At 39.3% G+C, this 13370-nt stretch overlaps 2 protein-coding genes across 2 annotated transcripts; one reads left to right on the forward strand and one right to left on the reverse strand.

Moving 5' to 3' along the window:
* Positions 1–3932: 3932 nt before the first annotated feature.
* LOC100350060 (olfactory receptor 4C45-like) lies at positions 3933–4883 on the forward strand. Its single transcript, XM_002708876.3, has one exon. It carries the CDS (start codon positions 3933–3935, stop codon positions 4881–4883), a length of 951 nt encoding a protein of 316 aa, XP_002708922.3.
* Positions 4884–11480: 6597 nt separating this feature from the next.
* On the reverse strand, positions 11481–12419 carry LOC100349811 (olfactory receptor 4C5-like). The gene has a single exon (XM_008272497.4). The coding sequence runs from the start codon at positions 12417–12419 to the stop codon at positions 11481–11483; it is 939 nt and encodes a 312-aa protein (XP_008270719.3).
* Between the last annotated feature and the right edge of the window lie 951 nt (positions 12420–13370).

Raw genomic sequence — 13370 nt, forward strand, 5'->3', positions numbered from 1 at the left:
CACACATATATGACCACTTTTTTAAAAAAATGGGAAAAGGAGATGAAAGATTGTGAATGGCATAGGCAAAACAAAGGAGCAAAATTATTGAACATTAGAAATAAAGCTGAAAGCACTGCTTTTTTCTTCTGGCCTTCAATTTCAGGAGTGTGTCAATTTGGTTTAAGGTAAAAGTTGATTAAAAAGAAACGTGAATTCATGTGAGGTTGGGGCCAGTTCCTCCTCACCTCAGAAGTCAAAGGAGAGAAGATGGCAATAGAACTTCCTTCTGTTTTTTCTCTTCTCCACCTCTAGATGTCTCTACACATGAGTGCTACACTAAGTGTTTTTTCTCAGTGGCTCCTGTGGGTAGGTTGATATCTAAAACTTCTAGAATCAGCACTCTGTCTCTGCAGGGTAGAAAGAAAACCTGAAGTTCACCAGAGTCCATCACAAGAATCTGTCATCTATACTCATACTTAGTTTTGGGTGTGTGAGAATCCTCCCATCTAAGTAGCTTTAGTCAGTCACTAATAACAAATTCAGAACTCCCAGTGTTATTAGACATATAAACTATCTTCTTAGCACCCATAACATGGCGAGGAGTCTTTTTTTTTCCCACAGAGAAATCCATTTTCTGAGCTCTGCCCTATGCAGTCAGGATCAACAATGTCACAATTAGCACACATACACACACACACACAATTGCCTTTAATGAAGATTTCCAAATTGCATCACCCACATCTTATCCTAACATATAGCTACAGATATAACTTTAACCCGAGCTCAGGTGTGTACCTGATGTGTGTACCCACAACTAGTGCCTGATGATGTGCATGGCTTCCAAGTGGGAGTAAGTGAAAACTGACAGGTAATTTGGTAAAGATTACAAATGCTCAATTACTAAATCTCTGGATACTTGAGAGTTTATCACATGACCGAATCCTGTGGTCTATGAAAGTCTATTTAAACCCTAAAGTCAATGAAGACAAAGAAGGGACTGCGACCCAATGACAGCAGCAGAGCCTTGCACCAACAATCGGAAGGTTCGTTTCAGAGCTTAGTGTGTTTCTAGGGAAACGAAGTTGAAAGGAGGACTTGAATCAGGAGTAAAACAAATTCTCCATCCACGTTGTTCTTGGACTTTTAAGAAAACAAAAATTGAAAGACTATCTTGAAAAAAAGTTAATATCCAAATAAGTGGGTTTGATTTACTTGCATATTCTAGCTTTTCCTGTTTTGAGGAATTTGGCAATATTCTCATTTTTAAAAATTAACCATGGTTCTAAGAGTTCTTTTATTTACACTTTCATAGGAAATCAAGAAAGTGATCAGAAGTCCTAGAGCTATCGTGGTCACCTATTTTCTGACCAAAGAAAGAGAATATAAATGTAAATATCCTACTTTGGAGAGTTGCCTAGAGAGGTAAGAATCCCAGCGTTCTGCTTGTCACATTACAGAATTTATTTGTTGCTTTCTTGATATGGTTTAAGAGGAAGGAAGACATGACTGAGGTTGACCTAAAAACAGAGGACTCTGCAATGAATTCAACACAGGTCAGTGAAAATTAAACCTTTTTTCTCAAAGTTCAGGCAGATTACCTTAATTTAGCTCATTTGTTTTCTCTGAAATAGTTTTTGTAGTTGTGTAACTGACTTAAGATTAGTATTGTTCATTCTGTCTCTAATGCTGTCAGACCAGATGCTAAGAATGACTGAAGTCGTTTTTACAACAGTATGATTTGCCACTCGTGTCTATTTGAGTAAGCTGATGCTCTATATTTCCATTTGTAATAGTTTGGAATTAATTGTTTCTCTTTTCATGCCTTCTGTGTTATCACGCTGAAATGACAATTTGTGAAATATATGTGTTAAGAATGATGAATCCCAGTATTCCTATCTACAGGAGCCATGATAGGCAACAACTCAAGGACTGAGCTTCCTGTAAGCCAAGACAGTTTTCCTTACTTTTACTGAAGCTAAGAAGTCATGATATTGTCTGTGTGCTCATTTTTTTTGCAGAAATCAGGTTAAAAAAGAGAAAAAGGGAAAGAAAAGGAATAAAATATCACAAACTGCTTTACAGTAACAAGTAGTCACTTAAAATTCCAGTACAGTTCATTCATAAAATTAATTTTCTATATGTATATTTACACTGATATTTGCATATATATTCATATAAAAATTTACATATATGCATGGTAATGAACACTTTAAGTTCATCAGCTCATTGAAACATTGTCAACAAGAGAGAAAAGTTAGGATCGCTTAATTCAAATAAAATATTGTCAAATGGGAAAACTTATTGTATTAAGTGATTAACATTTCTCTCTTGTCAAATAGAAAATCAAAGAAAATTCAAATCTCATATAATTCCATTTGTAAAATGAGTAAACATATTTAACATAGACCATTATCTTACATATGATGATAGACCACTATCACAAAAATGCCTTTATGAAATATTGAGAACTTTTCAGGAAATTTTGTACTATTTAAATGCTCTTCTCCAAAGATATGTGTATGGACACAGTGAGCTTCAAAGAAACGGTAATGCTGAGCATGGCACAACATCTGTGGCTGCTGAGAGAATTACGTTCTTTGGCATATTGGGAAAAACTCCATCTTCAGCTTCGTCTCTCTCTCTATGTGCACATGCATTCATTTGAAAAAAAAATATTTTTTTTCTTTTTTAAATATTTTATTAGCATACAGAGAGCAGACTTCATGTGTTTCAAAGATACAATTCCAAGAACATAAGGGTACTTCCATTCCTCCTCATTCCTTTCTTTTTAAAAAAATTTTGCCCAACATATTTTCAATTTGCTTTATAAATTTCAGAGTATTTTAGGCATGGAAAGCCAAGACACTATGGAAAAAAAAAAAGAGGACCTAAATGAAAGATCTCTGCGAGTGAGATCCCAGTAGAAAGAACGGGCCATCAAAGAAGGAGGTACCTTTCTCTGAAGGGAGGAGAGAACTTACACTTTGACTATGACCCTGTCAGAATAAGATCGAAGTCAGCAAACTCAAAAGGCTTCCAACCCTTGGTAACTCATGACAAGAGCCTAGGGAGATTACTGATGCCATAAACAAGAGTGTCAAATTATTAAGTCAACAGGAGTCACTGTGTACTTACTCCTCACGTGGGATCTCTGTCCTTAATGTGTTGTCCAATGTGAGTTGATGCTATAACTAGTACTGAAACAGTATTTTACACATTGTGTTTCTGTGTGGGTGCAAACTGTTGAAATCTTTACTTAATATATACTAAATTGATCTCCTGTATATAAAGAGAATCGAAAATGAATCTTGATGTGAATGGAAGGGGAGAGGGAGTTGGAAAGGGGAGGGTTGTGGGTGGGAGGGAAGTTATGGGGGTGACAAAAGCCACTGTAATCAATTAACTGTACTTTTGAAATTTATATATACTAAATAAAATTTTAAAAAAATTAAAAAACATAAAAAATTGCAGAGCACAACTTGATTCGATATAGTGAGGCTTCACACTTTGTATCTCATGCACAACCACCTTTAAAACCATAATGTGTTCAAATATATACAAATAGCCATGCCAACAGGTAAGTATAACCACAACATAAGAGATATTGATATTAGCTGTCCCAAAAGTGAAAGTAAAACATCTGTGTAACTTTTGAGACCAAAAATGAAATTTTTCAAATCATATGTTAGCATTCATAATAACACCTGGCTTTTGTTGTGTAAAGTAGTGTTGCTACACAGCTCTATGAAATGGGAAAATCTAAGTTGCTTCTGTTCTTTGCAATCATCTACAAAATAGCAGGAGAGAATGGACTTTTACCTCCATCAGTTAAATCTTAGAGTGGAATATTTTACATCATGAATATTTTACATTGAATTAAAAACATCCACTAATAAATACTGGTTTTATTTTTTCAGATGCTCCATATGTCAACCACCGCAAGTAAAACAATGGAAAGGATGAACAACGTAACAGAATTCATCCTGCTGGGCCTCACCCAGAATCCAGAACTGCAGAAATTCCTATTTGCTGTGTTTTCAGTCACCTACTTGATCACACTGGCAGGTAACCTGTTCATCGCAGTCACCATCTTCATGAGCCCAGCCCTGGGCTCTCCCATGTACTTTTTCCTGTCCTATCTGTCCATTATAGATGGTTTCTACTCTTCTTCCATAGCACCCAAAATGATCTTTGACTTGGTCTCTGAGAAGAGCACCATCTCCTTCAGTGGATGCATGACTCAGCTCTTTGCTGAACATTTCTTTGCGGCTGCTGAGATCCTCTTGTTAATTGTGATGGCCTGTGACCGCTATGTGGCCATCTGTAAGCCCCTGCACTACCTCACCATCATGAGCCGACCTGTGTGTGTCTTTCTCGTGGGGGCAGCTGCAGTCTTGGCGTTTATGCATGGAGGCATCCAGATTTTGTTTATGGTCCAGCTGCCATTCTGTGGCCCCAATATCATTGACCATTTTTTGTGTGACTTAATACCTCTCCTCGAGCTGGCCTGTACAGACACTCACATCTTGGGACCCCTGATTGCTGCCAACAGTGGGTCCTTGTGTTTCCTTAGTTTTTCTATGCTGGTAGCTTCCTATGTCATCATCCTGCGCTCTCTGAGGACTTACAGCTCTGCAGGTCGTCAAAAAGCCCTGTCTACCTGTGCCTCTCATATCACTGTTGTTGTCTTATTCTTTGTACCTTGTTCATACCTCTACCTAAGACCCATGGCCTCCTTCCCCACTGACAAAGCTGTGATGGTGTTTTGCACCCTCGTGACACCCATGTTGAATCCTTTAATCTACACCCTCAGAAATGAGGAAGTGAAAAATGTCATGAAGAAGTTCTGGGGGCAAATCTTGAAAAGTGATGAAAAGAAATCTTTTTTCCTCCAAACTTAAACAGTTTGTCAGATGTGACCGTTGTAATCCTCTCTGTGAGATTAAAGCAAAACACTGTTGTGGAAATGAAATCATAAATAAAGCAATATTAAGATTATAAAATGTTTTCAGTCTCATTGTTTTGCATTCTCAAACTACCAGTGCTGTTCCATCAAATCTAAGGGCATCTGCAATATAATTAAATTCTGAATAAAAGAAGGTATAATCATTAGTCATTTCTATGTAAATACACACAAATTAAACAACATAAAATCTCTTCCAATGTTAATATCATTAAATAATATACTTCTAAGCTGAGAAGTGATGTGAGGTTTATTGTGTTATATTATGGACAAACATTAATCACATTCTCATATTGTGTGTTCTTTATACGTAAGGTAAATCTAATTGTTTAGTTCACACATATACTAATATTTTGTCATTTATAAGTGGACTTATTTCACTACATATTATGTTCCTAATACATGTAGAGCACTATTAAATTCCATATATGAAGACCAAAAGCATATGGTCCTTGATTTTTAAGAATATTCTAATATTCTAACAATGTTTTATATTCAGATTATTATAACATTTGAGGGTAACTATATCTTTAGTACATAATAGTTTTTAAAATAAGTTACATTGCTATTTGGGGGAGGAATAAAAAAGAAAATGCTGTGATTTTAAATAATATATATTAATTCCACATTTACAGAGCAGCTTGAGAACTTTCTACTGCAAATCTAATCTAGACCATGTTTTTTAACATATGCTTAATGAATATTAAAGAACCAATAATGAAGTTATCAAACAATCAAAATAAAATAAGAGATTATCTTAAAGAATAAAAAGGTAATTTTGTGTTAACTCTCCAGTGGAAAGGATGCAAGAAAGAAGAAAATGGATTGATATATCTGGAAGGCTAAGATGAGGAGGGAAAAATCAAACTAAAATAAAATCCATATACAATTAAAATATATTTTTTGCATGAAATAAAATGTTTGTTTTCAGTGTTTGCAGTTGGCTTGGTGGTTCTGCCAATCAGGCTTTGACTTGCCTTCTTTGACTGGGTTTCCTAATGAATCTATAATCAAGTAGTGGTCAGCAGCAGGCTAGCTTGTCCAAGATGGCCTTAAACCTCTTGGCCAGGATAACACGACAGGTAACTATTAAAACTGGAATTCTTAGGCAAAAATTTCTAGTGAGATTTGACAGAGATTTATTGTTCTCCTTTCCTGTCTGAGTGAACTTTTTATTAGGATCCCAAACATTGCTATGATTGGAGCTTACATACCTATTAAGGCAGAGAACAGTGCCTGGACCCCATGATAGTTCTAGGAGTAACAGCACTATTTTAATTTTTAAAAAATTAAGAACCAAAATCTCATATTCAATTTAATAACAAAACACCATAAAACATGATTATTACTATTTTTGTAGAGGAATGACCGCAGAGGACAAGAGTACCACGGGCTCACATAGGTTACACTGTCTCCCTTCGGTGAGTATGACACATAGCAACAGAAATATTCTTAAATTCTGTAGCTAGAAAGATGTTTTTAAAAAAGGATAAATTTTTCACTTTATGTTTCTGTGTGGGAGCAAACTGTTGAAATCCTTACTTAATGTATACTAAGCTCATCTTCTGTATATTAAGATAATCGAAAATGAATCTTGATGTGAATGGAAGGGGAGAGGGAGTGGGAAAGGGGAGGGTTGTGGGTGGGAGGGACGGTATGGGGGGGAAGCCATTGTAATCCATTATTCGTACTTTGGAAACTTATATTCATGAAATAAATAAATAAAAAAAAAGAAAGAAAAAAAGGATAAAGAAGACAATAAAGGAAAAAATTGTGCAATAATAGGTGAGCCATCTTTAAGAAGTGCTTCCATCAAAACACACTTTATTCTATCATCCTCTATCTGATGGGGTTGGGGCTAGCATTGTGGCCTACCTGGTGAAACAGCCACTGGTGATGCCTGTATCTATATGAGCACTGGTTCAAACCTACCTGCTCCACTTCTGATCCAGCTCCCATTTAATGTCCCTGGGAAAGCAGCAAAAGGTGATCCATTTGCCTTGACCCCTGCAGCTCATGAGAGATCTGGATGAAGCTCCTGGCTTCACCCTGGCAAAGCACTGGCCATTGCAGCCATTTGGTGAGTGAACCAACAGGTATTAAGACCTCTGTGTATGTATGTGTGTGGGCCTCCTTCTCTTTGTAAATCTTTTTTTTTTTTCACTTTTTAAATTTATTAAGAGAGAACAAATTTCATGAATTACATAGCAACAATTCCAAAAAATACGAGGCATTTCTCACTCCTCCTTCCTTTATTTTCTTTTTTTTTTTAACTTTTAATTTTTTGCAATATTACTTTCACTTTACTTCAAAATCACAGACCCAATGCTCCTCTAAAAAAAGAGCTCTGGCCGGCGCCACTGCTCAATAGGCTAATCCTCCACCTGTGGCGCTGGCACACAGGGTTCTAGTCCCAGTTGGGGCGCCGGATTCTGTCCCAGTTGCCCCTCTTCCAGGCCAGCTCTCTGCTGTGGCCCGGGAGTGCAGTGGAGGATGGACCAAGTGCTTGGGCCCTGCACCCACATGGGAGACCAGGAGAGGCACCTGGCTCCTGCCTTCGGATCAGCGCAGTGTGCCGGCCGCAGCGCACCAGCTGTGGTGGCCATTGGAGGGTGAACCAATGGCAAAAGGAAGACCTTTCTCTCTGTCTCTCTCTCTCTCACTGTCCACTCGGCCTGTCGAAAGAAAGAGAAAGAAAGAAAGAAAGAAAGAAAGAAAGAAAGAAAGAAAGAAAGAAAGAAAGAAAGAAAGAAAGAAAGAAAGAAAGAAAGAAAGAAAGGAGGGAGGGAGGGAGGGAGGGAGGGAGGGAGGGAGGGAGGGAGGGAAGGAAGGAAGGAAGGAAGGAAGGAAGGAAGGAAGGAAGGAAGGAAAGAAGGAAAGAAGGAAAGAAGGAAAGAAGGAAAGAAGGAAAGAAGGAAAGAAGGAAAGAAGGAAAGAAGGAAAGAGGCCGGCGCCACAGCTCACTAGGCTAATCCTCCACCTTGCGTCGCCGACACACGGGGTTCTAGTCCAGGTCAGGGCACCGGATTCTGTCCTGGTTGCCCCTCTTCCAGGACAGCTCTCTGTTGTGTCCAGGGAGTGCAGTGGAGGATGGCCCAAGTACTTGGGCCCTGCAACCCATGGGAGACCAGGAGAAGCACCTGGCTCCTGCCATCGGACCAGCGCGGTTCGCCGGCCACAGCGCGCCAGCTGTGGCGGCCATTGGAGGGTGAACCAACGGCAAAGGAAGACCTTTCTCTCTGTCTCTCTCTCACTGTCCACTCTGCCTATCAAAAAAAAAAGAAAAGAAAAAGAAAGCAAGATCTACAAGTAAAAGTAGGTAGACCACTTTTCTGCTGGAGTATAGACAAGGGTTATAGACAACAGTCAAACACAAGATGTCAGTTTCGCTAGTAAAGAATATTTAAAGCTTAACCTCATCAGACTTCTAGCCTTTCAGCTTCCACAAGTCCCTGTCTGTTTCCCTTTATATAAACACAATATTGAACTTCTTAAATTTTTCTCTTTGCTTTTGAATTCTCTTCTTGAAACCCTTCAGCCTCACTTTTTCATAGTCACTTGAAGGTAGGCTTTCCTTCACAGGCAATAGAAGTGCCATGGGGTCCAGCTATCCCACTATTGCATAAATATCCAAAAGACATGGAATCATTTTAGCAAAGTAAAAACGTGCTACCCCTTGTAATTGCAGCACTGTTCACAATAACCAAGATATGGAATCAACCAAGGTGCCCATCACCAGATGAATGGAAAAAGAAAATGTGACATATAAACACAAAAGAATATTATTCATCTACTAAAAATATTAAAATTTTGTCATCTGCAGCAAATGGATGGAACTAGAAAACAACATGTTAAGTGAAATAAGCCAGGAACAGAGAGAAAAATATCTCATGTTATTCCTCATATGTGGAAGTTTTACAAAGGAATCTGAAATCAGAACCGTGATCACTAGACCCTGGGAGAGATAGAAGGAGACAGATGAAGTTTGCACAACAGGCACCAAATCAGAGTGGGATCAATCAAATAACTGGTGTTGCATGGCACAGATAGGTGCCTACAGCTCAAAATACTTTTATGAGTAATGGAGGAGAAGAGCTATGGGGCTCCAATCATAAAGTAGTGTTAAGGAAGGGGAAATATTGCTTACCCAGATTCAATCAGCACACATGGTGTACAGAAACCCTCTAGATTCTAAAATCCTTAAAGCTTTAAAGATTATGACAAAATTAAATAGTTTTAAGACATATTTATTTATGTTTTTTTTAGCTTACAGATTTTTTTAACTTTTATTTAATGAATATAAATTTCCAAAGTACAGCTTATGGATTACACTGGCTTCCCCCCCCATAATTTCCCTCCCACCCACAATCCTCACCTTTCCTACTCCCTCCCCTCTTCCATTCACATCAAGATTCATTTTCAATTCTCTTTATATACAGAAGATCACTTTAGCATACATTAAGTAAAGATTTCAACAGTTTGCTCCCACACAGAAACATAAAGTGAAAAATACTGTTTGAGTATTAGTTATAGCATTATATCACAATGTACAGCACCTTAAGGACAGAGATCCTACATGAGGAGTAAGTGCACAGTGACTCCTGTTGTCGACTTAACAAACTGACACCCTTGTTTATGGCATCAGTAATCACCCTAGGCTCTTGTCATGAGTCGCCAAGGCTATGGAAGCCTTTTGAGTTCACCAACTGTGATCATATTTAGACAAGGTCATAGTCAAAGTGGAAGTTCTCTCCTCCCTTCAGAGAAAGGTACCTCCTTCTTTTATGGCCCATTCTTTCCACTGGGCTCTCACTCGCAGAGATCTTTCATTTAGGTTTGTTTTTTTTTTTTAAGTGAGATTTATTTATGTTTTAATGGAGGCTTAGTTCATAAATTTATAGAACGCACCATAGTCCATTTCACACAATAAATTAGACCATAATATCATACACATATTTTGTGAATACTTACATATTCTTTTTCTTGAAGATTTATTTATTTGAACATCAGAATTACACAGAGAGTGAAGGAGAGGCAGAGAGAGAGAGATAAAGAGAGAGAGAGAGAGAGGTCTCCATTCACTGGGTCACTCCCCAATTGGCTGCAACAGCTGAAGCTGGGCTGATCTGAAGCCAGGAGCCAGGAGCTTCTTCTTGGTCTCCCATGTGGGTACAGGGGTCCAAAGGACTTGGGCCACCCTGCACTGCTTCCCCGGGCCATAGCAGAGATCTGGATCAGAATTGGAGCAGCTGGGACTTGAATCAGGGCCCACAGGAGATGCCAGCACTGCAGCAACGGCTTCACCAGCTACGTCACAGCACCGGCTCTGAATGCTCACATATTCGAAAAACAGGCACACATATAACATTAAGGAACAGAAGGACCATACTGAAGAAAAACAGAAGAACCATTTAGATCAAAAGGCAGGATTCTGCCTTGATTACTCACATATTTTCAGCTCTCTTGTGTCATCTATTTTTGTTCCCATTAACTAAGGCACAGATCCACTCACAAAAACTATTTTGGAAGCGTCATTGTGCATAGGATGTATTGGAAGAAAAAGTTGCTCTAAAAAGTATCTTCTACCAGAGAAATCATGCCCAGAATTGTTTCATGCTACATCTGCAAAAGTTGTACGCTCCTTGCCTTTAGGCAGGTAAAAATAATTTTTCTGGGAAATGTCAGAAAATGATGTAAATGGTACCCCTGGGCCTGCAGTGCACAGCAGCCTTGCCCTGGGATGATTCTCACTCCTCAAAGCCCTTTCATTCCTGGTTGCTCTCTATTTCTCACTTTGACAAGTCTGTCCTGATTCCATTGCTTGGGTTCCAACAAAATATTTAGTTGTTAGGCCTTTCATTTAAATGTTTAGTGCTTGGGTCTTTTAGTTACCTAATCTATACCTGAAGATTTGCAGATAATCTTCTAGTAAATACCTAAATTTATGGATCCATATATTGTAGTGTTTTTACATTGACTAGAAATGATCCTTGTTCAATGAATTTGTAAATGCCAAGAAAGAGAGGTTAGTCCTCATTTATTCAAATACAGATCTTTTGTGAAATAGAAATCATTAAAGATTCCAGAAAACAAGGAGCACAAAATATATCGAAACTCATGCATTCTTACTTCACTAATCACTTTGCACTGGTCACACATGTTAAGATATGAAAAGATTTTGTGTTTTTTTCAAGATTTATGTATTCATTTGAAAGTCAGAGTTACACAGAGAGAAGAGGGGCGGAGGGGGGTGGGGTCTTCCATCCCATGGCTCACTCCCCAATTGGCTGCAATGGCTAGAGCTGTGCCGATCTGAAGACAGGAGCCAGGAGTTTCTTCCAGGTCTCCCACATGGGTGTAGGGGCCCAAGGACTTGGGCCACCTTCTATGCTTTTCAGGCCACCGCAGAGAGCTGGATGGGAAGTGGAGCAGCTGAGTTTCGAACCGGCGCCCATATGGGATGCGGACGCTGCAGGCCAGGGTGTTACCCTGCTGTGCCACAGTGCTGGCCCCATAGATTTCGTGTGTACCTTCTCTATTCACACAAATTGTTTCCCAAGACTACTGTTTGGCTCCAGAGCTTCCGCATGGCATTTTTCACCTCTGAATTTCTGAGAGTATAGATTAAAGGGTTTAGCATGGGTGTTACCATAGTATAAAACACAGCCACTGCTTTGTCAATGGAGAAGGTGATCATGGGCCGAAGGTATACAAATATACATGGTACAAAGAACAGGATGACTACAGTGATGTGGGAGGCACAGGTCGAGAGAGCCTTTTGCTGTTCTTCAACTTTGTGAGCCTTTAGGGAGCAAAGGATGAGAACATAGGAGGTGATAAGAATGGAAAAGATGATCAGACACATCAGTCCACTGTTGGCTGCAACAAAGAGTCCAAAGATGTGAGTGTCAGTGCAAGAAAGTTTCAGCAGAGGGAAAAGGTCACAGATGAAGTGATCGATGATGTTGGGGCCACAGAAGGGTAACCAGGCCATAAAAAGAATTTGAATCAGAGCATGAAGGAATCCCCCAGCCCAGGCCAGGGCCACCAAGAGGCCACACATCTGCCTGTTCATCGTGGTCATGTAGTGCAGGGGCTTGCAGATGGCCACATAGCGGTCATAGGCCATCACTGTGAGTAAGATGATCTCAACTCCCCCAAAGAAATGTTCCGCAAAGAGCTGGGTCATGCACCCACTGAAGGAGATGGTTTTCTTTTCGGCTAATAAGTCAAATATCATCTTGGGGGCCATAGTAGAAGAGCAGCAGCCATCTATAAAGGACAAGAAAGACAGAAAAAAATACATGGGGGATCCCAGGGCTGGGCTGGTGGTGACTGTCACCACAATGAGTATGTTGCCTACCAGGGTGAGGAAGTAGATGATTGTGAACACAGCGAACAGGAGTTTCTGCATGTCTGGGTTTGGTGTCAGGCCAAGCAAGACAAATTCTGTTACGTTGTTCATTTCGTTCATGAGCCCAGTTTGACATTTGCTTCATGGATTCATCTGCAGATAGCACAAGGTTGCAGTTGTGAAGGACACAAGCAACTAATTTCGGTTAGGAATGTTTTCTGGAACACTGATGGAAACCCAAAGCAGACAAACCCAAGTTATAAACTTGGCTCATGTTATTAGTCATATAATCAACATACAGCCCTCTTCTCCCTCATAGACACACGCACACACACACACACACACACACAAACACACACATTCGTTGGTACACATAAGCCTTATTTTATGATGTTGACATGTCAGGCACCTGTCTTCTAGTTATATCTGTCTGGAGATTCTCCCAACCATTACCATTATAGATATTGTTTACCATAAAAATCATACATGCAAAGAAGACATGCAAGGAAGAGCAGAGCCTTGAATTCATGAACATCTATGTCTTATTATCTGTTCTCTAACTACTGTGTAGATGAAGCAATACCACAGAAGAGTTTATTATTCATGTTATGTTTAACGTGTGTCTTGATGAATATAAACTATCAGGTGAGTTCAGTCTGAAAGTAGGGAAGAGGTAGTCATATTTCAGAATCAATGGAACTGATCGGGGCTGAAAAAGTTACACCCCAGTGATTAAATTTGTGAGCCTTTCCTGCTTCCCAACAGAGCTGTGTGAGGATCTGATGGAACACTGTTGAAGAAGCATGATGAGAGAGCACAGAGGAGACGGCATGGTGCCATGGAACTGCCCCACGTCCACCTGAAACTTCAGAATCCACTATTTGGAAGACTTTTGTCATATTTAGATTTCAGGGAGCATTTTTCACATAAAAATGCAATTTAAGGAAGACTTTGAAAAGTTCTGGATATTTACAAAACAGATATTTTTAAGGTGAAGAAACAAAAGAATCATAATTTATCGGACTGAATGTGTTCTACAGAGTCAGGCTATTTTTACATTCCATTTTCACT

The sequence above is a fragment of the Oryctolagus cuniculus genome, chromosome 1 (genome assembly GCF_964237555.1).
Source record: "Oryctolagus cuniculus chromosome 1, mOryCun1.1, whole genome shotgun sequence".
Lineage (NCBI taxonomy): Eukaryota > Metazoa > Chordata > Mammalia > Lagomorpha > Leporidae > Oryctolagus > Oryctolagus cuniculus.

Bases quoted from the DNA above. Each gene is read 5' to 3' on its own strand.
- LOC100350060 (XM_002708876.3), top strand. From the start codon at position 3,933: ATGGAAAGGATGAACAACGTAACAGAATTCATCCTGCTGGGCCTCACC.
- LOC100349811 (XM_008272497.4), bottom strand. From the start codon at position 12,419: ATGAACGAAATGAACAACGTAACAGAATTTGTCTTGCTTGGCCTGACA.